Here is a 24,878-nt window from a genome sequence, read left to right as displayed (position 1 = left end):
TCAGGGGGCAGACTTGGAGCATAATTACACCATTTCATCTTCCGTTCAGCCATAATACATTGTTCTCCTAGTGCCGTGATTTTTGTATTTTTCCAGTTTTTCATGTGTTTATGAGGTGACAGTACTTCATTAGACCGCTTGGTGTGGTTATGTGCAATGATGTCTTCCCTTTGTATTTAGGGTTTCTTCCTGGAGGCTGAAACGTTAACAGTCAAACGGGCCAATGAAAAAAAAAACAGTGATATAGTGACATCACAATATCATCCCCTCCCATAACCCCTCCCCCGCTGTGGGTGTGCGGCTTCAGTTCAGGTGGATCAGAGCCATCTAATAGATTTGCGATATTGAGGGGGCAGAAAACAGCCCGGTCACATGGTGCATGTACTCACGCGAGCCCATAGACTCCAATGCATTCCGTAAACTTCCGGTTGTCCCCATTCAATACTTCCGGTTGTCCCCATTCAATAAAAGTCTATGTAGAAGAGCCGCATAATTGGACTGGCCCCATGAAGTGAACGGAGTTTGCGTAACTCTGTCTTACTCTATGGCTCTGAGGTGGATCACCACCCATCACCACCCACCAGTAATACTTAATAAACTGGTGGGCGTTATATAACAATAATACCTGATGATCATGTTATAGGGTGGGGAAAAAATCATGTTTAAAATTCCTTTCCAGAATGATCATAAATTAAGTGGACTCATACGATAGACAGATCGACCTTGTCACTTCTTCTTTAGATACTGTACATCAAATTACACTGGCAATATAATACCCACTGACGGCTTTTCAGACTTGTTTTCTCTGGAAAAAAAAGGACATTTCACAAGATGAAATCTGTTTGTTCAAGTTAAACAAAACAGACAGATATATTAAACCCTGCTGCTGGGAGAGCCCTCCGGGACCCCTGGGGAGTGCCAGACTCCCCCGAGGGGTTTCAGTTGACAGTTAACATTGTCTCTCTGCAGTAGCAAGCTACTGCACCACGATTCAAAGTTCGATCGTGAACAATTACCCCACCTTCATGCTCCAAAACAGCAGTTTGATAGAAAATACATAGCTGTTTCTGCCTTGCATGAAGTGAATGCCAAAACCTATACTATACTGCCCAAACAGGGACCTGATTCTAATACCACAAAGTCATTAATTTTATACATGTTTCCACTATTCCCCGCGCACGCACGCACGCACGCACGCACGCACGCACGCACGCACGCACGCACGCACGCACGCACGCACGCACGCACGCACGCACGCCTGACCACACGTTAACTCACCAAACCAAACACGCCACCACATGCTCTCTCTCTCTCTCTCTCTGAGTCATCCCCAGGCCACTGCCATGTGGTGGTGAAGTGCATCCTTTCCTTACCACATCTGAGCTGGTGTTCTCGGAGGTTGTGGAACTCCAGGCCGTGGAGGTGGGTGGGGTACATGCACGTGGTGTCGTTCCCGATGCGCACAGAGTTGGCCCGCGCCCACAGGAGCAACCACTCCAGCTGACAGTCACAGAACAGACTGTCCGTACCGAAGTGCCTGATGGTGAATGATGATGGGGAGAAAAAAACGGATTCTGGTCAACCAACTGTGTGTGTGTGTGTGTGTGTGTGTGTGTGTGTGTGTGTGTGTGTGTGTGTGTGTGTGTGTGTGTGTGTGTGTGTGTGTGTGTGTGTGTGTGTGTGTGTGTGTGTGTGTGTGTGTGTGTGTGTGTGTGTGTGTGTGTGTGTGTGTGTGTGTGTGTGTGGGCCTGTCACAATTATTAGGCTACATAATTGTCTAATCGCAATTATTTGAGATAATCTCAATTATTTTTGCATAATCCTTGATTATGTTAACTCAATCAATTAAAAAAGCAGGAACAGCTATGTCCACTATATTTAACATTTTTGGGTATCAAAAGTAGTAGTTTAAGTTATTTGTCATTTTTGTTTTTCTGAAATATGTTTTTATCCATGTTTGTCGAATGTTCAACGCCAAAAACACAATTTGTAAGACAATTAATCGTAAAATGTGTAATCGTGACAGCCCTATGTCTGTGTCCGTGTGTGTGCGTGACTGTGCGCGCGCGCGCGCGTGTGTGTGTGTGTGTGTGCGTGCGTCTGTGTGTGCGCGCACGTCTGTGTGCGTGTGCGTCTTTTGGTCTTACAGCACTCGGAGAACCAGAAGGTGCGTGAACAGTCCTGCGCTCAGCGTGGTAAAGATGTTTCCAGATAAGATCCTGCCAGAGAAGGGAAATAAATAACTGCTCACATCGAGAACTAAAGCCGCATCGTCTTGTGATGCATTACCGAAGCCTTTTTATCTCAAATGATGAACAGAATATCTTCATACAAAGCTCCCAAGTTCAGCATACAGCAGAAGTACAGTACGTGTTTTCAATTTGGAGATTACTCACAATTTGGAGAGGCTGCCAAGATCTAGAAACATTTCAGGGGAGAGGCAGCCAATCCTGTTGTTGGATAGGTCCCTATAAGGACAAAACAAAGGCAAAGGGATTTATAGTTGTGAGATGAAGGCACTTTGTCTTAGACCTATTGTTTTATTTTGATATATTATTAGGAGGAGAGTAGGACTAGCAAACAGTGTGACAAAATGGAAACTAAGCCTGTGTGCGTGCGTGCGTGCGTGCGTGCGTGCGTGCGTGCGTGCGTGCATTCTAACGTATCAATTTCCTCAATAATCTAATATATACTGTAGAGTTGATGAACTGCCCAGTTTTTGTTTGAACACACCTGCTTCACTTAACCCTAACCCTCATAGAGCTTAATTCAGAGCCTCTATAGAGCGTCATAGTCCCGCCCCCTACCAGGGCCCAGGAAATGATTCCCCGTTCATTTTCCTCATAGGCATTTCAAAAAGTATTTATTTAAAGACCTTTTAAGCATCGTACAAAGCCAACTCGAGTTGTGAGAAATCATGACTGCAGTAAACACAATGTAATTATGATTGTAATTATTTGTTTGGTCCAAAATATTGTGTTTGTTGTCATGATTTGTCACAACTCGAGTTGGCTTTGTACGACGCTTATAAGGTCTTTAAATAAATAGTTTTTGAAATGTCTATGGGAAAAATACATTGGGAATTATTTCCTGGTCCTGGCGTCGTCGTGAAAGGGGCGGGACTGCGAAGCTCTATAGCCGAGAAGGCCTGCTTTAAACTTTCTAAATATAAATTTAAGCACATGCTACTTCTGTCTGATTTTACTTCAGTCATGCTAGTGATAATTATGAGCCAACTCATTGACCGTCAAGACAGTGTAATGTAAAGCACAGCATCACAGAAGTGGCTCTACTGTGTACACAGCACTCACAGTATACCAACTCAAGAAAGTGGTCTTGTTTCTAAGTTTCTATGTCAGTGGTTCTCAAACTATTTTGTGTCAAGGAGCCCCAGATTTAGGCTTATATGTATTTGGCCGCGGACCCCCATCTCAAAATAGGTTGTTTTAGGGACCCCCCATGAAAAACATGTTTGAATAGTTCAACTAGCCAATCTACATTGACACATTGAGAGCTTGTAAACTGGCCATTTTAACTATTCAAAAATGTTTTGCAAAATCGTAAAAAAGGCAAAGAAGTTTAGGGATAAGGGGTTTAGCCGTGACGAAAATTGAGCCCTATATATTCAAAGATTTGCGCCACATTTTCAAGATTTTCCAAAAATAGCAGATCTACAAGCTCGTAGCGCGGCACTCGGTGGCGCGCTATGAGCTGGTAGATCTGCTATTTTTCAACAGCTAAAGTATAACATAATGCTTAAAACACCAAAAGGGGTTCCTGCCCTTAATTGTTTAAAACAGTCCCAAGTTTATTTATCTATTGCAGTTCCCTGGGTGGTGTGGTTTTGAAATGTTTCTCTTGGTTGACGTCCCTTTGTATTTGAAGGTGAAGTTACGTAGTGTCCTTGGATAAGGACTGTTGGTTTCTCCCAACAAAGGAAATGTCCAGATTGTGGGTATTTCATTCATTCCTGTTTCAGGTAGTAGAAAGCAAAGAGGGATAGCTCTATTGATCACGGGATCAATACAGTCAGTAGAGTCTGTTTATCTCTATAGGCTGTCGTGCTTGAATTAAGAATAGTAACTTTATTGTTTTCATATTTTGAATTGTGTTTTTTTAACAACTTATTTTTGGAACAGTATATTTTTGAAGTATTCCTTTCAAGAAGAATACATGCATCTGCATAACTGCAATTAAGCTTTGGTTTGTCAATTCTGTATCGGGGGTGCACACGTTGGTTAGTTAGACAAGCATGTCCGATAGGCGTTATTAACCTGCGTGGCAGGTTAATAAAACTAACCCGTGGCATGTTGAAACTAAACCCCTTGGTTTTATTAACCTGCGTGGCAGGTTAATAAAACTAACCCGTGGCATGTTGAAACTAAACCCCTTGGTTTTATTAACCTGCGTGGCAGGTTAACAAAACTAACCCGTGGCGCGTTGAAACTAAACCCTGTGGCTCCCGACATGTGTGGCAGGTTAAAACTAACCCGTGGCAGGTTAAAACTAAAAGCTTCCCGTGAGGTGAGGTTATAGGGTTGGGTTTTGGGTTATAGGGTGTCGGACTCATGCCTGTCGGACTGTACGTCGGACCAAACACATGCACCCAATTATGTCCACCTAGCGCTACATCAAAATAAACAATTTTACAGCGGTCAACCCTGATCTTCAGTAGGCTAAAGTTTCACCTCTCTCACATACTGTAACTCTTAGCCTGTGTGTGTGCGCGCACAAGCACACACACACTGTGCACTACACATGCATGTGGACTGGGTTTCTCCTCCATGCATGTTGTGAGAGTGGCTGCATGAGTGCCGTCCCGGCCGTGGCAGTGTGCCCTTGCGCTCTGTAATTAAAGAGCTGCTTCGCTGGAGCAGCTGTGGGAAAATAAGCAGAGCACTCGAGTAATCACCGGTTGGGGAGCACTTAAATTAGCACTCGGCTGCTCCCAGAGCCTGGCACACGCGCCCGAAATCAGTCCCTGCACTAACTTACCGGCTGGATGGCTGGCCGGCTGCTGCATCTCCACACCGGCCCAGAAACCCCGCTATCAGGGAGCAATCATGTCACTCACTCTGCAGGGCACACGTCTTAAGACTCTAAATGCTGAGCATGCATCCAAAAAGGTAAATGTAAAAGCTTGCCACATGCTACTCAATTATAACCACTGTTTCAAGCCAAAGTCAAGATTTGTGTGCATCAACTCTCTTTTTGCATGTGTGTGCATTATGTGCACATGTGTGCATGCGTGTGCATTAAAAAAAAGTGAGTTCTTCTGTCTTCAGGGAGCTAAACAATTGGGAACTTTTTGCCAATAGACCTTTTTTTCAACATTCTTCCACTTTGTAGCGCATACTGCATAGTAGTTTTTTTTCCCTCTGTGATCACTAATTCTGACACATTTCTGTTTTCAGACAACTGCTTGACTATAAAATGTAATTTGCTCGAGGGTAGCCCAGGGGAATTATTCTTAGAATTGTCTAGCCGGTTAGAATTTTGTCACCATTGATCCAAAATACTTTCATCATTGTTATCTGACGACAGGAACTGAAAGATATGCCACTATATTATTTGAAACTAAGCTACGGGCGGTCGTAGCTTAGAGACTAGACCGCCGAGTAACCAGAATGGGGACAGAGTGGCATTCTGACGCACGGCCCCATTCTACGCACCGACTATGTGGCTTCTGCATGCGGTTAGGGTTAGGGACAGGGTTAGTAACACGGCGAGTCGGAATGGCGATGTGTCGGAATAGCGGGCTTCGGAATGCCGGTGTGTAACCCAATCAGAACCTCCGGGCCGCTCGGTAATACGTGTCGAAGCATGGAGATGCACGCGCAGATCCGACACACCAAAATCACCCGTGGCTCCCGACAATGTGTTGGTCTGACATGCCGTGCGTGCGGTTAGCGTTAGGTTAGGGTTTTGGGTTAGGGTGTCGCACTGTCGGTCTAATGACAGTCGGACCAATAGTATGCCGGACCTAAAGCCTGTACCCGAGGCATGACACTTAACACCTAAAAGCTGTACCCTACCATGTTGAACGGGAACTAAGGGTGACCGTTTGTGGAAATAGGTCCATTTGTTAAAAGTGTGGCTTCAACATGTAAACTCTTACATAATGTCCGAGTAAGAGAATGCCATTACCACACTACGTAATACTCACAGTCTCCTCAGCGCCAGAAGACCACGGAAAGCCCCGGGCTCCACTGTACTTATCAAATTATTCTTCAGATCCCTAGAGGAGATGGAGAGAGAAACAGACCAGCATAGAGAGAAAGAGAGACGGTGAGAAGAAAGAAAGAAAGAAGGAAAGAAAGATGGAAAGAAAGAAGGGAGACCAGTCAATCATAATTATTCATCTATGTATATATTTTTACCATCATAACAAACATGGTAAAACCTATTAGTCACTGAGCAGACTATGAAACTGAGATGCAAACACAGGCTTGCAAGGAAATGCAATTAATTCAAAACGTGTATGAAGGCCATTCTATCATTGACAGACAACAGTACAGTTGAGTTGACAAGGCAGGGAATACAATAGTTTTCCCCATGTTTCAAGCCAATGGAGCGAGGTATAGGGAAGCAAATAGCTGTAGTAGAATTTCCAGTAAGTAAGTTGGTAATGATTTATGTGCCAATTTACAATATACTTTACGCCTTTTTTCCCCCTGCTCACATCTCGTTAGGGAAACACTGCGATTGTAATTCAGCAGAGAGAATAACGCATAGACATAACATCCTTAGGAGGAACACCTGTTAGCTGGACAGAACAGTCCATTTCCTGCATGCCAAGACACCACATCTACTGTCGCCATGAGGCAAACACAATCTTCTTTGACCAAGGCAATCTCTCTCCACACACACACACACACACACACACACACACACACACACACACACACACACACACACACACACACACACACACACACACACACACACACACACACACACACACACACACACACACGCTACTAAAAATGGATCTCAGAAAAAAAGAATCTAATTTCTGGTTTTCTCTGCAGGCCAAAGAAAACTTCCTCAGATTGTGTCCCCGGTTTCCTTTGACTCTGGTGTGATCAGAATCAGAAGGAGTATAGCACTCTGTCCAAATGTGAGCCGCAACGATATACAACTGCAGCCTTCTCAGCCCGAAGCCCATTTGTTCTCCGGGCTATGTGCACGCATGCAGTCGCACACACACACACACACAGGCCAAATCAGGGCCAGCCAAAAGAAACAATATGAGACCAATAGGACTATCAGCACCATAGCCTTTTATTCCCCCCAAAGTGAGCATTAAAAAGAACTACTGGAGCTCTTTTTATTTGCAAAGGGGGACTTCTTGGTGTTGAAAATGATCTCTTTAGCTCAACTGAGAAGAAGCCAAATAATTCCCATATGGCATGAACAGTTCAAACCTTATGAATTTAGGACCTTGTGATCACAGAATAAATTCAATAAAAAGGATTTTACTGTGCATGCAATATTTCCTCTTAAGAGCGGCTACTATTTATTCCACAACGTTTAGATCTGCAGAAAGCCATGACACTGGTTGTTTCACTGTAACTGCATGCGGATAATTTGGTCGATGTTAAGCATTAGTTATACACACAGAAGATGAGCCGTCATTACAGGCAGATAAATGACTGCTGTCCATGTGTAATGATCTGTGTCTTGTGTTAAATAGTTTGACCCCACAGCTTAAAACATACTTTGTCAGCGCGATTTGAACTCCACAACACACATCCCTTCACCTATAGGTCAGTGGTGGGTCATGAGGATGTTGCAATTTGGGCCTCCATTGACAAAACACTACGATTTTAATAATATATATAAACTAGAATGATGCAAATACAAGTGTGGTTGCCTCTTGTAATACATTTTACCAGATTTTATATAAGTGGAGATGCTGATGTCATACAGTATCATAATAATGGAATAAATGGAAAACCCCATAGACCCACAATGACGTCGGAAGTTACTCTAGAAACATACAATAAACTGACAATAGCAATAGTCTGGTTGCCCTGTGGGCAATCACACCAAAGAATTATAATAATGTAAAATGAAAACGCTTAAATCGCTTAAAACCTTAAAATAATAATAATAATAATCATTTAAAAAAAACGAGTATATATATAATCATTGTGATACCAATGAATAGGAACATAGGAAAGTATATGTCTGTTCCATTCGGAACACAATTAATTGTTAAAATAAAAATCTGAAAATGTACCTATGAGTATAAATAAAATTTATGTATACATTTAATTAAACTTAACCTCTATAGGCGACTTAATTGACCGCAGTCCCCCAGGGACTAGACTAGACTATACTATACTATACTATACTATACTATACTATACTAACCCCATCTTTTTCCCCCTCTACACCAAACCTCTTAGCATCATCATTCACATTTCACCTCACACAGAAGATCTGCAGTACGTACAGTACAGCGCTGGGTAGTCCAGTTGAAATGGCACAGTAGCTTTTCACATTCTTGGCCCTTTTACTTCATCTGTTCCTTGAAAGAATGCCCCCCCCCCTCAGTGCTTAAGGTTTAAACCTCAACACCTGGACTCCCGACTCACACACTGGATTGGACTGTTCTGCGGACTCCCGTGATCCTTCATTCGTGCAGGAACGTGACGTGACTAGGGATGGAGCTCGTTATTTTTTTTATTGATAACGAGCACCTTATCAATCAGGCTTATCGAGCCGGGTTCTTATCGAGCCCACTATCGAGCATTTTATATTATTTTCTGGAAAGACGGGAGACAATAAATTCGGAACAGAACCAGTATCTTTTACTAGGGCTTTCAATACAGTACTTTTCTAACAGACAAAATAAATAAAATAAACTGTTAACTGGTTAAAAAGCGTACATTTTGTTTACACGAACAGCGCTGGTTGGCAGGCATCAATACACTTTTAGACCGACATGCTTGTGCCAGCATGGGTGATTAGATGTATTTCTTGATCGCCTCTTGTCTTGATTGTTTAAACATGACGTCATGGGCCGCTATGCTCGAAAACAGGCTTGATAAGCCCAAAGCTTATTAATAACGGGTACTCAATAAGCTTTTATCGGATTTCTTTGGGTATATCGTTTATGCGGGTCTGAGCGCGTTCTTCCTCCTCGTGTCCTACTGCTCTCGTCCAATGCTGAGTCTTTGATCATGTACAACAGTACAGTGTACTATGAAAGAGTAGGCGGATGTCAAGTGGTCCTCTGTCTCGCCCGCAGCACCTTCCCTTTCATCCCAGAACTGTCGAGCTGCTCTACTGCGTGAGGTGTTCCTGGCTCTGTCTGGAGTTTATGGATTAGGCTTAAAGCCACGCTGAACTTTGGTAGAAACTTAGGTTGTACCGCCTAGGCATGATGTAACTGCAAGTAATCTTGATGGTCTTTATTTGTGGCGACCGTGTGGTCAAGTCTACTTTAGGTATAGCAATTCCATCCAAATCATATTTTAACCCATTTAGACCTGAGGACGATTCTACAAATGTATTCTAAATCCTGACAGTTTTCTGAAAAACCCATGTTTCTATGTCAGTGGTTCTCAAACTATTTCATGTCAAGGACCCCTAGAATTATATGTATTTGGCCGCCTACCCCCATCTGAAAATATGTAGTTCGCTCTGAAAGAATATATATTCAAAGATTTGCGCCACATTTGCGCCATTTTCAAAAATGGCAGACCTACAAGTTCATAGCTTGTAGATCTGATTGGTCCCTGATTGGTCGGGAAAATATCGGGGGAAATACATCTGACGGATGTTCCGGAGGATACATCCGCCGATAGCTTCTCTGCCTTACGTTGTGACCAGGCTTTTATTTTCGCAGATAAGTAAGCCTGGGACCGAGGCTAGCCCAGAATGGGTTAAGCATTCTGCCAATAATATATTTGTATAATAAAACATATCCCGGTATGTAATTTCCAGGATAGTGAAATTGCTGTATTGATGTTACACTTATAGCCGCGCAACCAAAATTGATGGGTCACCAATGCAATGTTGTTCAGTGGGCAAAATAGATTGAAAAAGATTAGATCACACCCATGTGACTGAAAAACATGCTAATTCATTAAATCAGTTGTAGTTTTTGGTTGTAATGAACATTTGCAAAGCCTTACTTACACCCTTAATGATTGGACACAACTGATTTAGTTGGAACAACACGACAGCACCCCTCTGAAGTTAGTACAGGCCTATTTGAATGGGTCTCTGAGCTAAGGGACTACACTTTGGCCTAGTCCATTGGCATTGTATGGTGGCCCACAATGTCAAGAAATGTGTGCTCCAAATGCAGAAACAAAACACAATATAGAAACCAAAGCAGAAACATTCTTCAAGAGAAGGGGTACGGCGTGCTAATACTGTGCTATATAAAAATGTTAGTTGGATAAATAGAATAGTTATTTATTACTTATTTGGTTGGACCACAGGAGCCAGCCTTATGAACACTAAACGTCTCTGACTGACTCGAGTCAGTTACAGCATAATGAAAGCCAGCTGGCCAAACAACAAATGAGCCAATGTCAGAGCAACCGCCCCTCCAGGATAAGTGTTGTAGTCTATCCTCGATTGGCGGTGTGAGTGTTGTGATCACTTTTGCAGTGATTTTGTATTTGCAAGTGGTAACCATTGATTTGGTTACCATTAGCCTACAATTTTGTAGGTTACAGCATGATCTGTGGTCTTTTGCATACTTGCATTCAACTATACTAGGTCAACATTTCATGTCAAATATGAGATGGGCGGTTGGTCAAATTGCATTTTAAATAATAATAATAATAATGGATTGCATTTTTATAGCGCTTTTCTATGCACTACAGTATGTGCATACTCAAAGCGCTTACAATGGTCCATTCATTCATACATTGGGAGGTGAAGCGGCGAACAGTCAACGCCAGCGCTCCCACTTCCCACATTCACACACCAATGGTGGCAACCACTGGAGGCAATGTGGGGTTCAGTGTCTTGCCCAAGGACACTTTGACATGTAGACGGGAGGAGCTGGGATTCAAACCGCCGACCCATGGATCAATGGACGACCTGCTCTACCTCCTGAGCCACAGCCACCCTATAAATGTGACCAGATTTGACTGAGAGAGCCTGCCATCGCGCAAATTCCAGCTTTTCACCAGAGGAGAAAAACTTTTTTTTCCTTTCCCAAAAATGAGTTAACAGGCAGACTCTTCACATAATAGAGCATGTCTGAAATAAGTGTCAGAGCTGAAATCGACATGTAAATATGAAATAAATGCTTAAACATGTAGCTAGGTGTAATGTTAGAGACCACAGAAGTGAACCTTTCAAGCCTGTTTTCTCAACTCGCTGTTTTCTGCAAGACATTACTCTATAAGCCATATCTCCAAAACTGGTGGGTCAAAACTGAACCAATATGTCAATTTGAAGCTATGATCCCCTGCTTTCATATGACATGAAAAAAACGAAAATAAAAAAAAGTCCCTCAGTCAAATTTGGTCACAAATAATGCCTACTGTACAGTTCTGGCAATGTGCCGAAACTCTGGCCCATGGCTGCCGTACTCTCTTGCATCTTGCCAGCCTTATAATTTTGGCATTCCTTTGAATCAGAACTCAGGTGGCATTTTCCCCAGCATGGAATAATGCAGCAAGTCAGTGGTTTTCAACCAGTGGTCCTTGAGGTGGTCCCCAACTAAATGATAGAGAGTTGGTAACCAAATGGACCCTTATAGATCTTTAACTCTTGAGAGGGTAAACTCAAGAGTTAAATTATTGTTAAAACATCTCTATTACTTAATTTACAAGAAGTCTACACGATTAGAGAATGTAGAAGAATTGTTATTTTGATCGTTTGCCTGTTATCTCTCCTATAATGGTTCCAACATCAATACAGCATGGAATTGTGGACAAAATCTTCCAACGATAACAAAAAAAGATTATTTAGTTTTGGGTCTGAGAGGCGAAATCTCATCAAATGGTGGTGTGTGGCTCAAATGCCAAATAATGAATAAGCCTTGGTATGAAAAAGGTTGAAAACCACTGCAGTAAGTGACTGACAATCACAGCAATCACAGCAATTTATTGGAAATGAAGAACTTTAGTATGCCAACTCTGTGATTACCCTGACTGTAGTCTAACAACTGACTCTATCCTGGAGTCCCATGGGTGGAATACATCCCACCCATGTGCTGCTCAAGTAGGACAAATCAAACTCCAAGCAATACAATGTACAACCATTATTTCACTCAGATGTAAATTACATTACCCAGTGTTGTTAAAATATGATTGGCAGGGGCAGAGAAAGGCAGGATGAGAGGTTCACCAGAATAAATAAGTCTTCCTGTTTCCTGAGAGGCACATCTTACACACGTGCACACACGCACATGCACGCACGCATGCACCACACACACACACACACACACACGCACACGCGCGCACACGCACATGCACACGCACACGCGCACGCGCACGCACGCACACGCACACGCACACACACACACACACACACACACATAAAGGACAGCTTTCTAGTTTCCACAGTACCTTGGGAAGAAGCTGGCCCTATATCCAAGCCCCACTGTAGGTACAGCTGGAGAACCTCAAATGAGATAAATGTTTAAACAATAACCATTTTCCTCTCCCCGGGTCCAGTGTGTGTGTGCATGTGTTTGAGGAACAGCGAGGGAGAGCGGAGCATAAACTGTTCATGTTTGAAAAGCTACTGAAGTGGCTCCCAATTAATTCCCGCCTGCGCTGTATATCTTCCACATGCTCAAGTTCTCCCGGGCCGTGTGACCCAGACTATGTCAGAGCGTTCGCCGTGTGACACTAATGGGTGGACTCATGCTCCAGGGTTTGGCTGCGTTTACCTGATTTATGTTTTGCACCGAAAAATGGCCGATCTACAAGCTCACAAAGCATCGTAGCATGACCCAGTGTGAGCTGAGGTCGTAGCAATTAAGTATAAATCAGGGTTTAGTTTAGAGTGCACGGGTGGCACGCGCACAGACACACAGATGGCGCACGTCGTGCACAGACACGCGCAGTCGCGCACACACACACACACACACACACACACACACATGCGCACACACCAGGGGACATTGACTGGACTGGACCACACAGGCTGTGTAGTCTGTCTGACGGAAATCGGCATTCCATCATAAATCTCAATCAACAAACTGCTGATGTTGTGAGCAAATAAAGCTGGGAGAAGAATAGAGCAGTTGCTCGAGGTCGAAACTGCAACGTGAAACGGAGATGCCTTTAACCGAGTCCCCCAGGGATCAATAGTAGGCTTCCCTTTTTTCCCCTCTAGTCTTACACATGCACCAAACTTCTTCAACCAAAACAGCTGATCCACAAGACGCAATGCAGTGCATTGCGATGCGTTGTTATGCTTGCTTGCCCAGAAGAAGGTCGCTAGTGCTCAAGTGGCTCATTTTCAACATTTTACTATGTCATTAAAATACTTTCAGCGCCATTGCCGTTGATTAATGTCCATTGAAGCCTAATTTTGATACTAACGCGCAACGCCATTGCCGTTGATTAATGGCAATTGCGCTTTTATAGTGCATTCGATCGATCGAGCCATAATGCTACTTACGTTAGCCGGTTAGCTATCTATGTTGTTAGCACAGCACTGGATCGTCCATTTTAGATCGTCGTCGCCATAATAATCCATTCTATCCGTTTCTTTCAATCGCCTGTATCTCCTATTCCTTGTCCCAGATGGCATTTTGGTCAAAACAGCGTTTCTTTGACGGCACAGAGCCGGCGATGTGGAGCTCTCCAGTGCACCGGCATAGATCGATCATGTAAACAAGGCCTCCCCAGGCTCCGTCGAGCTTGCTGGGATAAGCTACTTCCGGTAGACTGGAACTGTGGCTTTTCAAAATAAGAGCTCGACTGGAAAAAATGCTGGCGTGAATAAATTAGATCCTAATTTTTCAATAAATGCTAGCGCTGAAAGGGTTAAGTGTTGAATGTGAAACATTCTTGCTTCATGCTCTATTTCAGTGGTTTTCAACCAGTGGTCCAGGGACCACCAGTGGTCCTTGAGGTGGCTCCATGTGGTCCCCATGCAGCTAAATGGGGAGTTGGTAACCAAATGGGCCCTTATTAGATCTTTAACTCTTGAGTGTAAAATGAAACCAAATGGACCCTTGTGGGTCCATTTGGTTTCATTGTACACTCTCAAGAGTTAAATTATTGTTAAACATCTGCATTACTTAATTTACAAGTCTACACAATTAGAGAATGTTGAAGAACAGTTATTTTGATCAACGTTGCCTGTTATCTCTCTTAATGGCACCACATCAATACAGCATAGAATTGTGGACAAAATCTTATCCAACGACAACAAAATATTCTTTAATTTTGGGTCTGTGAGGCTAAATGTCATGGTGGTCCGTGGCTCAAATGCAGAATAAATAATGGGCCTTGATATGAAAAGGATGAAAAGGGTTGCAAACCACTGTCATAATGTACAGTAACAAAATGAGATCATGACATGTACTGTACATTCTTATTTTGTATGACTTCTTCTTCTACTAAATTCTTTCCATTGCTGTTCAATTTTGTTGTTAAATTTGCACTGCAACAACAAGAGGAATCTTGTTGTTTTGTGGACGGCAGCCAAGTCCCACAGTGTGTCAGAGGACAGGCTGCACGCACGCACGCACGCACGCACACAGTGTGTCAGAGGACAGGCTGCACGCACGCACGCACGCACGCACACAGTGTGTCAGAGGACAGGCTGCACGCACGCACGCACGCACGCACGCACACAGTGTGTCAGAGGACAGGCTGCACGCACGCACGCACGCACGCACGCACACAGTGTGTCAGAGGACAGGCTGCACGCACGCACGCACGCACGCACGCACACAGTGTGTCAGAGGACAGGCTGCACGCACGCACGCACGCACGCACACAGTGTGTCAGAGGACAGGCTGCACGCACGCACGCACGCACGCACACAGTGTGTCAGAGGACAGGCTGCACGCACGCACGCACGCACGCAGTGTGTCAGAGGACGAATATCCAGGTCAGAGCAGCAGCGAGAGCAGGCCACACACACACACGTTCACGCACGCTCACGCACGCAGTGTGTGGGGGTGGACAGAGAGAGCACTAGGAACTAAGAGAAAGAAAGGATAGGACCATGTCCAGCGAGTAGAATGCAACAAGAGAGCAAGAATTACAAAGACAATCACTGCAAAGACAGAGATATAAACTAGAGAGAGAAAGAGAGAGAGAGAGGGGGTGTGGGATAGTGAAGTGAGCAAGGGAAGAGACTAATGAGTAGATTGAGCAGTCTGAGGTGGTGAGAAAAGGCCAGAGTGTGACAGACTGCATGGGAATCAACTCCCGCTCTCCCCTTCCTTCCTCGCACACTAGTCACAGACAACAATCCATCGAATCCTCCCTTTACCCCTCCGATCTCAACCTACCCCCAACGCTGGCGCACCGCGCACGAAGCCTGATTTATAATTACTGAGTTAGTTGTGCACCGGCGTCGCTTATAGAAAATAGTCGGTCTACGTCCGAGCTCACAGCGCGTCACAGCCAACGCGACAACTACACGCGACGATGTACAATTATACAACAAGTCGTTAAGACTCAAGGAAGCAATCTGATTGGTTGAAACAGCCTTCTAGCCGTGCTTCAAACCAGCATCATGGAACACCTAATTAAAACAAAGAATTCAGCCGTGTTGTTGTCCCAAAGCACAGCAGACTCGGTGGCTAGGCTAGCTAGTTTCTTGGGACATTTGTGATCGTAGTGGCTTCATCTGTCATTAAAAAAATATGATTTTTTTAGCGACTATACTGCACTGCTTACAGAACTCGCCTTTGGCTCATTCTTGCAGCAACGCAGGCGTGCCATTAATGACAGTAACTCACACCCTCTTGTGTAATACTGCTTAAATCAAGTCTTAGACAAGCTTGCTGCTGTATAGGCACTGCACATAATTGACAAGTAGTCCTGTTGATGGTCTGGAAGCATGAATATTTATGGGTCAATTTGTGCTTGCTTTGAGGGAATGTCCCATCAGACGCAAATGGGACCAAATGCTCATTATGAAGGATAACCACCTACTGTTGGGTTGTAAATACATACGCTTTGAAATCTCATTCACGGTCGGGGGGGCCGTCGTCAGACAGCATGGTCCAATTAAACAGCAATGTATGCGTTGTGACAGACAGGCTTGTTGTAGCTATAGCACTGCCAACGCATTAGAAAGGAAAGAGCTTTCACTTTGTAGTGACTGCGTTCTCGTAGAGGCGTCGGCGAAGTGCTTCGGCATCATGTGCTTTATGTGAATTTACAATTTGTCTTCCCAAGCAAGCGGGATGTAATGTACTGCATAATCACATAGCCCGCTGGAAATGGTCAACACTCGCACAAGTATGAAGAGATCGGTTGATATTTTGTTTATAAATATTTAGGGCATGCTTAGAAATCAGTTTAAATCATGCAACTGCTTTAAAAGAGTGGAGTCTCACTCTCTGCGCCACTCCGGCCTCCACAATCTGTTTATCTTCTGGTGGCGGCGATTAAGCATTTCTGAAGATACTGCCGGAGTGCAATTTATTCCTGGCAGCTTGATGAGCGATGTTTAGAACGGTTTTGGTGGGACGTGATTGCTGTGATTTTCTTGAAAGGGAGAGAAGAAGATGATACTTATTTACCAATGCAATTAATGCACCTTGACTGGAGTGTTCAAAAACACAGTCACACGCACGCACCCACGCACGCACACACACACTCTCACTCTCACACACACACACACACACACACACACACATGCACGCCTCTATCTTTTTTAATGTTTTTTGTGGCTTTCGCCTTTATTTTATTATTTTTGTAGAGAAAGTGGGCTGACCGCTGAGCCACGGCCCAGGCCACGCCTCTATCTTTTCATTGATTTAATATACAGTAACTGACCCTATATTTTGCATGTTGTAGTTTTCAAAAAATAGTTAAAATAAATCTACAGTAGAGCCTATATGAGCTCACAACACGTCGTGATGCAACATAAAATATAATAATAATATATAAAATAGGGCATTCAATTCATGAAAAGAACGTACAAACATTAAATATGGAGGTACAGTATAATGCTTCTGCCCCCACAGCGCCGATATACGATCCCTAGTTCAGAAGCACTGATCTTTGCTCAGTGTAAATCACTCCTGTCAGAGAACAAACAAGGTCAAGGACCAAGTGAAGGGGATTCTTCTCAGAGATTCCTTTGATATGATTCTCAAGGATTATATGTAATGTTTTATGAAATAAGGCAAGAGAACATAACTTCAAGTTGAAATGGATCTCCAACAATAAATCACTGGCTATAAGATATGCACGGTGAACATTCTTGTTGGAATTGTTGAACTGTATAATTTTTCCGCCATTCCACCAGCGGCTACTTGAAGAAGTAGTTATCTCCCTCTCTTACTTTTTTGGGGGGGGAATCAATGAAAAGCACACTTGATGAATAGGCTTGACATCAGAGCAGCACTAAAGGAAAAAAGAAGAGGTCTTTGTCTCCTTGGTTTCTCCCCCATCTCACTCCGTAAATCAGCCACCATCATGTTGCTCACATGCAAAAGCTTGATTTATACTCGAGAACTGATTTATGTAGCATTATATTAGGGGCTGCAAATATTGATGATTTTCGAAAAAACTAATTATTCCATTGATTACTTTTTCGATCAGTGGAATAACCCGTGAAGCACGTCGTGGCCCACCTGGTAGAGCTCCATGTAAAGACTAGCTGAAATGAAAATGGAATTGCTTTTAGCCCCGTGTTGATGCCATGTGAATCAAATTTGGGGTGGATTGGACGTTTGGTTCATGATTTGTGGCATTTCTTTGTACAATAGTCCCCTCCCACTAACTTCGGAAGCCGATTACAGCCGAATGATCGAAATTCTGCCTAGTTTTTCACTTTTACACAGTTTTCGAGCATAAAAGTGCAGAGAAGCAGAGTGGGCAGATTTTTTATTGAGCAGGGAGCGTGTGCCGCTGCTGCCAGATCTCATGGTCAGACCATCCTCTTAACACTGCAACAGGAGGGCAGAATTAAGCCAGGCAGAAATAAGCCAGACAGAATTAAGCCAGACAGAATTAAGCCAGACAGAATTAAGCCAGACAGAATTAAGTGAGACAGAATTAAGTGAGGCAGAATTAAGCCAGGCAGAATTAAGCCAGACAGAATTAAGCCAGACAGAATTAAGCCAGACAGAATTAAGTGAGACAGAATTAAGCCAGACAGAATTAAGTGAGACAGAATTAAGCGTGGGGTCGGGGCAAGCCCCCAGAAAGGCTGGCCAACGCTGAAGCGTTGAGCCCTACTGGTCAGAGCGGGGACTGCAGGCGGGCCCGTGCATCTAGCATGAGGAAACCCCGTGCAGCTGGGGTTTAACATTGAGCATTTCCACATTTTGGGCACCAAATTTTGATGTCCAAATCAGAGGGAAGAAAATGCGGAAGTAGAGCGTTCTTCCGGGTGCTTCAAAACGCCACTGAGCAACTTCCATCGAAATTAATAGCAGGGGGGCGGGGCAGTCCGCACTCTATCCTTTAAAACTCTATGGGTCGGGGGGCAGAACGGGGCATATATCTTATGCCTCGTTCTCGTAAGGATTAATTAATTAACGCTTAATTCTGAACGGATTTCTGTCATGATTCAAATTCCTCTGTATTCCACAGTCTGGTTATTAATTCCCTGTGTTAGTTTTATTGTCATGTTTATATCACCAGTCAATCAAAGGATATATGATTTAAAATGCAAGGGTTCTTGGCTGCCTCGGTTTGCAAGACCCTTTTGAGAGAGGGATTTATTATTGTGTTATTAAAAAAAAAAGGACAATCGTGCCGACGTAAACAGTAAACTTGGATTGCGTGAGTTTTGCAACATGTTTGCTATTCATGGTGGATATAATTCCCCCACATAATGGGTTCATAGGGCCACTGTAGAAGATATAGTCTCTACAGTGATTATGTAGGGGATGCATGCATCTGTGTCAAAATAACGCATTGTGCTCCAATTGGATTCCAACACAGGCTTCCAACTCATGGCAGCAAAATTAGAGTGGATGGACAAATCAAGGTGCGCAGACAGACGGAGTCACAGTGGGGATTTTCCATGAACGGATAGCGGATGGTGAAAACAGCCTGCTGAGTGCTCGGATATATAGGCTAATTGCAGCTGGACTTAGTCCTTGTGAAGCCAACGTGCAGGTTTGAATCCAACTGGAGGCCCTTTGCTGCATGTCCTTCCCCATCTGTCTCCTGCCATTTATCTCTCCAATGAAAACAAATAAATAATTGTAATACATCTTTTTTACAATAGATTACATTGATTAGTCTGATTAACCACGATTCTATTTCACGATGTATTGCAAGAAAATAAGGAACCTATGTAATGTATCTTTTGCCAAAAATAAAACTGTTTAAATGGTGCATCAAGATGATCTAAAACGTTTATTTTTTGTTTATTTTGCATCGAGAAATTATGTACTGTACGCACGTATTCAATCAATCTAGCAAACATTAAACATCACTAATAGCACAACCGATTTGCAATTTTGAACGTCATCATCTAACCATTATATTCTAAGCAGTTTGCTTAGGAACTAATTAATCCCTATTGCCTGAACATGCATGTCCCATACGTGTGAGTGGCATTATTGACTTAGTTTGCATATAAATTAAGTCTTAAATTGTGCCTGCTCCTCCTGTAATCAATACTCCGTTTCTCAAATGATTCTGTTACGTTCCCCCCCCGATGATAACCTCTCCACCCTTGACCTCTTGGAGGATAACCTCCCCTTTGCCCCCTCCACGTTGTTGATCACATTGTGTCTTCTGTACTCCACCCTCCAAATATCCTTACAGTGCGTTTTAACACATTATGTGCCCTTTCATTCTTTCAAAATAGCGACGTGGGGTGCCCATTCGATTTAGCAAAAAAACTAAAAACAAAACAACAGTTTTTGAATAAATAAATATATTTTGTTCCAAGACGTGTACAGACATCCTGGGCACTGCATGGGATCATTCCTAGGACGTCTGGAGACGTCTTGGGCACAAATTGTAGCGGGCAACAGTCTGGTGTATTTTCCGGAAGTGGTAACCACTGGCGATAGCAGGCGAAGACAGAGGCGATAGTCTAAAAGTGGGCGGAGGAACATCGCCCGAAAACATGACAATATTTTATCTTTGGATGACATCGTCCGGCGATAGCCAATCAAATTCATGTGTTGCTTTCTTTACCCTCCACCTATACGAGGACATAGATCTGACAGCATGGAACACCCACTTAGGAGGTTTGTATTGCCCAGAGTCGCCATTGTTCACCCGCTGTTAAAATGCACTGTTAGTGTTCATTTATCCATTTGAGTGCACAAATGTATAAACAACTGGATCCTTATGCGGGTCCACACATTTTGCACATTCTCTGAGTTAAATTAACATTCTGGATTCCAACGTATAAATTCTTATGCGCCCGTACCAGCTAGCCAGATGATCTGTCCTTCAGCAATGTGTCACACCCTCATCAATCACCTTGCAAAGCAGACACGCACCTCAGGAAGACTGAGTAAGCGTCGCCTCGTCTGTGGGAGTGAAGGCAAGCAGGCAGCCAGCTTTCTTTTTTCCCCCCTTTTTTTTGGGGAGGAGGACAACTCCTGCACACATCTGACACGCACCGCTCCCAGAATGAGCAATTGCGGACGCCACACACAGAATTCTGATACGCTAACGGCGATAAAAGCAGAGAGGTGTAGGAGGCATTCAGTCTATCCACGACAGGTGTGCATGCATCCTCCTCCTCCACTCCTCCAGACCACCAGATGAATACATTCTGGTCAAAAGGACAAACAATAGGCCTGCGGCCCCGCGCTGTTCTCAATAATTAATAACTCCTACTTTTAGGCAGTCAGGCGAGAATAAAGCTAGCGTCACACCTGAAGCTCCCACTATAAATGATGAGTGGGGAAGACGTATGGCCTCTCAGGCACACAATGCACTCTCCTTCTTCACCACAGTGACACCTCTTGCACGCTGTAGTGATGTGTCAGCTGATTTTTGAAGATTAGAACTCCAATATATACAGTATACTGTTGGCACTTCCTCATGCTGCCGCCTTATTCTAGTGGGAGACTGCACGGGACCAGCACATTTTAGTTTTAGGCATAGTCTTTTGAAGAGTTTTCATTTAGTTAGTTTTATAGTCACCTGGAATGTTTTAGTGTTAGTCTAGTTTTAGTCTAGTTTTAGTCCGACTAAATATCAAAACACAGTTGATTTAGTCGCCTAAATTCTATTTTGGTGGGCCTTGATGCCGTCGTAATGACTGATTTTATACTTGCTGAAAATAGCCGCCTATGCATGCATGCATGCACATACATACATACATACATACATACATACATACATACATACATACATACATACATACATACAAGACAGGAAACAACAACAAGGCGTAATGCCATCTGATTCTTTACACTGACCACATTAAAGTGTTTTTACACAATGACAATTGATGGTGAGCAGGAATACCTGGATTCATGCAGCGTCCTGCACAGAGGACTGCAGTGAAGCCATGGTGAACGGGAAAACCTGGATCCATTGTCCTGTGCAGAGAACAGTGACATGCATTGTTCACATGCTCTGCTCCCATCTGACCCACTTTGGCTGACGGTAATAGGCCTGGGTCTCTCTGTGGGGACTCATGCCACTGTCCAACATACCATACTGTGAAGGCAACCTCCACAACGGAAGAGAAAGACACGGTAAACTACCCGGTTAATTTAATACATGGAGTTTCTGTTTTGTATGCGTCTGTGGAGTTAACATTACTTTAATTAGACCCCCATGTGTGGTTATAATATTCAAATATGTCTTCCCTGTGTATTTTTGGTTTCTTCCTGAAAGCTGAAGGGTTTTGAGTCAAAAAGCCAAATCAAAATTCACTGCTTTAGTCACAATCATAACCCTAACCCCTCCCCTAACCCCTCCCAGCTGTGGGCGAGGCTTAAGTTCAGGTGGGTGGTGCTAAGGTGAAAACCAGGCATACTTAATGAACTGCTGGTGGGTGTGGCCATATAAAAACATAATTGTAACACTTTCTGTACACGTTTTTGAAAAACATCTTCCTCCTGACCTCCATAGCACCTGATGATCATGTTTTAGGGCGGAAAGAAATCACGGCACTCCTTCTTTAAATCTGTGAGGGTACAAATGTACCCGAAAGGGTCCATTTGGTTACATTTGTACACTTCGAGTTACAACAAATGGATAAAGGGGACATTCTTCTGAATGACCTACTTATCAATACCTGTAGTGGCCAAATCAAACACACATTTGCCACTCGGCTGGGCACCAGGAAACCGTCTTTGACGCGTTCAATTAAATAACTGAATGTCCAAACTGCTGTCGGGTGATAGGTTCTCTTTTATTAAGTTGACAGACCGTAAACAGCATGTTGTAAATATAGGTAAAATAAAACGGTAAAAACGGTATAATCTCCCTCTCTCTGTGCCCATACCAAACCATTCATTCTCTCTCTGTGCCCATACCAAACCATTCATTCTCTCTCTGTGCCCATACCAAACCATTCATTCCTGGCCTGCTTCACCTGTGATGCTTATCACTTCACCTGCGGCACCCCTCCCCCCAAGGTGAACCCGCCCACAAGTGGCTCAAGGCACTCAGGCACAATGGCTCCTTCAATACCGATCACACAACGTTTTCTGTGGTTTCGCGGATGAATCCGCATCCACGCAAAAAACAATCAAAGCACATAAAATGGTAGCATATTAAGTTGCTCAGTGGAACATTCTGCCAGCATAGTGCTTGTTGCTGCCAGGTAACTTCCTGATGTGTAAACATCAGGTACCCAGTTCTCACTCTAATGTGCCAATTGCCGCTAACAGGCTGGGCACCGTAAACAGTGCGGTGATTCCACAGCTGGAGCCAGAATGGCATCAACACACACAGGCATTACGCTTGTCATTCACCACACCGCCCGCGCACCGCGGTCCCTTTGAGCGCCAGACAGACGGACGGACGGACGGACGGACGGACGGCTCCCACTTCGAGCGCTATCAATGCATTGAATGGGACAAAATCATGTTTAATCAGTTCATTGAAGGGTAGCGTCTACTGACCTACCAAGATCTCAGTAGCTGCATTCTGTGCGTTGATCACGGCTACTGTTTTGACAGCGATGATGCGCGTTGTCAACTGACTACGTGGCCGGTTAAGACTGATATGAGGTTAGGGGACTTATGTGGCCGGTTAAGACTGATAGGAGCTCTGGTGCCGGGAAGACATGGCCGCTTTTACTCTGTAAAGTCCCCCCCCCCCTTCTGTTCCCCCTTTTTTTGCTTGCTTACCTCGCTAATAATGCGATAAAAGTCGCTGATGATCCATCACGTTCATATTTTTGAACGAGAGGCAGGTGAGAAGTCAGAAAGGAAGAGCTCAGTATATCCATCAGATAAAAACCACAGAGAGCGCCCTAGATTAGGAGAGACGAGGCATTATTTCTGCAGCGGTAAACAGGGAAGTAAGCAGACAGACAGACAGACAGACACTTGCGGGAGTCACAGGAACAGCTGGCCGACACAACCCACTCGCTAAGGGCACCTGCAAGCGACTCCTCGGCACCCTGGCCAGCGACAGGCATCCCGATGCCAAAACGCTACAGCTGGCAGGATGGACGGGGTTGTAGTGCGGGGGGGTGAGGGGGGGGTGGGGGGCGTATAGGTGAGTGACAGGAAAGGAAATGACGGGAGGGAGGGAGGGATGACACGTGCATCGCACGTCGCTCCAAAAGAAGGTCAAAGATCGCCTGAAACAACCCATGGAACCTTTTGCCTGGAATGTCCCCTTCACGCGCCGCCTATCAGATTCATCCCTCTCCACCGGTCCAGTAGATCTGCATGCTGAAGGCAGAGGGGCCATAATGGCCCTAATAAGACCCCGTGAGACAGGTGACATGGTTCTATAGGCTAAGCGGCAGACAGGACCAGGGGAGATAAGAGAAAAGAGTGGCACCAAATTATTCTGCTGACATTATTCCAGGCTTAAATTAACTGTCAGGCAGGAAGGGGGACAGCGACAAACTGACTCTAATAATATTCAAAGGAATCTATCGCTGTCGGCTCTGTGTGTGTGTGTGTGTGTGTGTGTGTGTGTGTGTGTGTGTGTGTGTGTGTGTGTGTGTGTGTGTGTGTGTGTGTGTGTGTGTGTGTGTGTGTGTGTGTGTGTGTGTGTGTGTGTGTGTGTCCGTGTGTGTATGCGTATGCGTATGCATACTCACGCGCACACACATGCCTGCATACATGGCGTGTTTGTGCAACTTGCATGCATGTCTACTGTGCAGAGCAGGAGAGAGAGAGAGAGAGAGAAAGAGAGAGAGAGACACAGCCAGAGCAGTATATACTCAAATGACTTCCCATCAGTTTTATCCAACAATATACAGTACAGTCCTCAGCGATAATTTAACTCTCACGGTACCATTTGGTGTCATTTGCACGCACAGAGTTCAATGAAAACTGAGGATTTCATTGTGTACAATCCCTCAGACTTCTCCCATTCTGATGTCTCTCCCAACGTGGCTTAATGTACTCATCAGCCAGAGCAGCAGCAGTGAGGTGAGGTGAGCAGGGGTGGGGGGAGGGGGTAAAGGGGGCAAAACGAATCAATAACGGCCCCCAAGAGGCGAGGCCAGAATGACCAGGGAAGCCATCACCATGCACACCATCATGTGTGCTCCCCTCAGGGTCATCTCATCTGAAGGGGGGAGTGTCATTCACTGATAGACTGGCTCCATTCCTCCACATGGCAAAA

At 44.2% G+C, this 24,878-nt stretch overlaps 1 protein-coding gene across 1 annotated transcript in view; it reads right to left on the bottom strand.

The window, feature by feature from the left end:
* Positions 1-24,878, bottom strand: part of adgra1b (adhesion G protein-coupled receptor A1b) — a 244,545-nt gene that overhangs the window by 197,704 nt on the left and 21,963 nt on the right. Inside the window, exons 3-6 of the mRNA XM_079513357.1 lie at positions 6,167-6,238; positions 2,397-2,468; positions 2,148-2,219; positions 1,374-1,537 (exon numbers count right to left, since the gene is read on the bottom strand). Coding sequence (XP_079369483.1) covers positions 1,374-1,537; positions 2,148-2,219; positions 2,397-2,468; positions 6,167-6,238 — 380 coding nt within the window. The remainder of the gene's footprint in view (positions 1-1,373; positions 1,538-2,147; positions 2,220-2,396; positions 2,469-6,166; positions 6,239-24,878) is intronic.

This window comes from Electrona antarctica (assembly GCF_951216825.1).
Source record: "Electrona antarctica genome assembly, chromosome: 10".
In the NCBI taxonomy this organism is placed as follows: Eukaryota; Metazoa; Chordata; class Actinopteri; order Myctophiformes; family Myctophidae; genus Electrona; species Electrona antarctica.
Note: the sequence above shows the minus strand (reverse complement) of the source record. Positions and strands in the feature narration are given on the sequence as shown.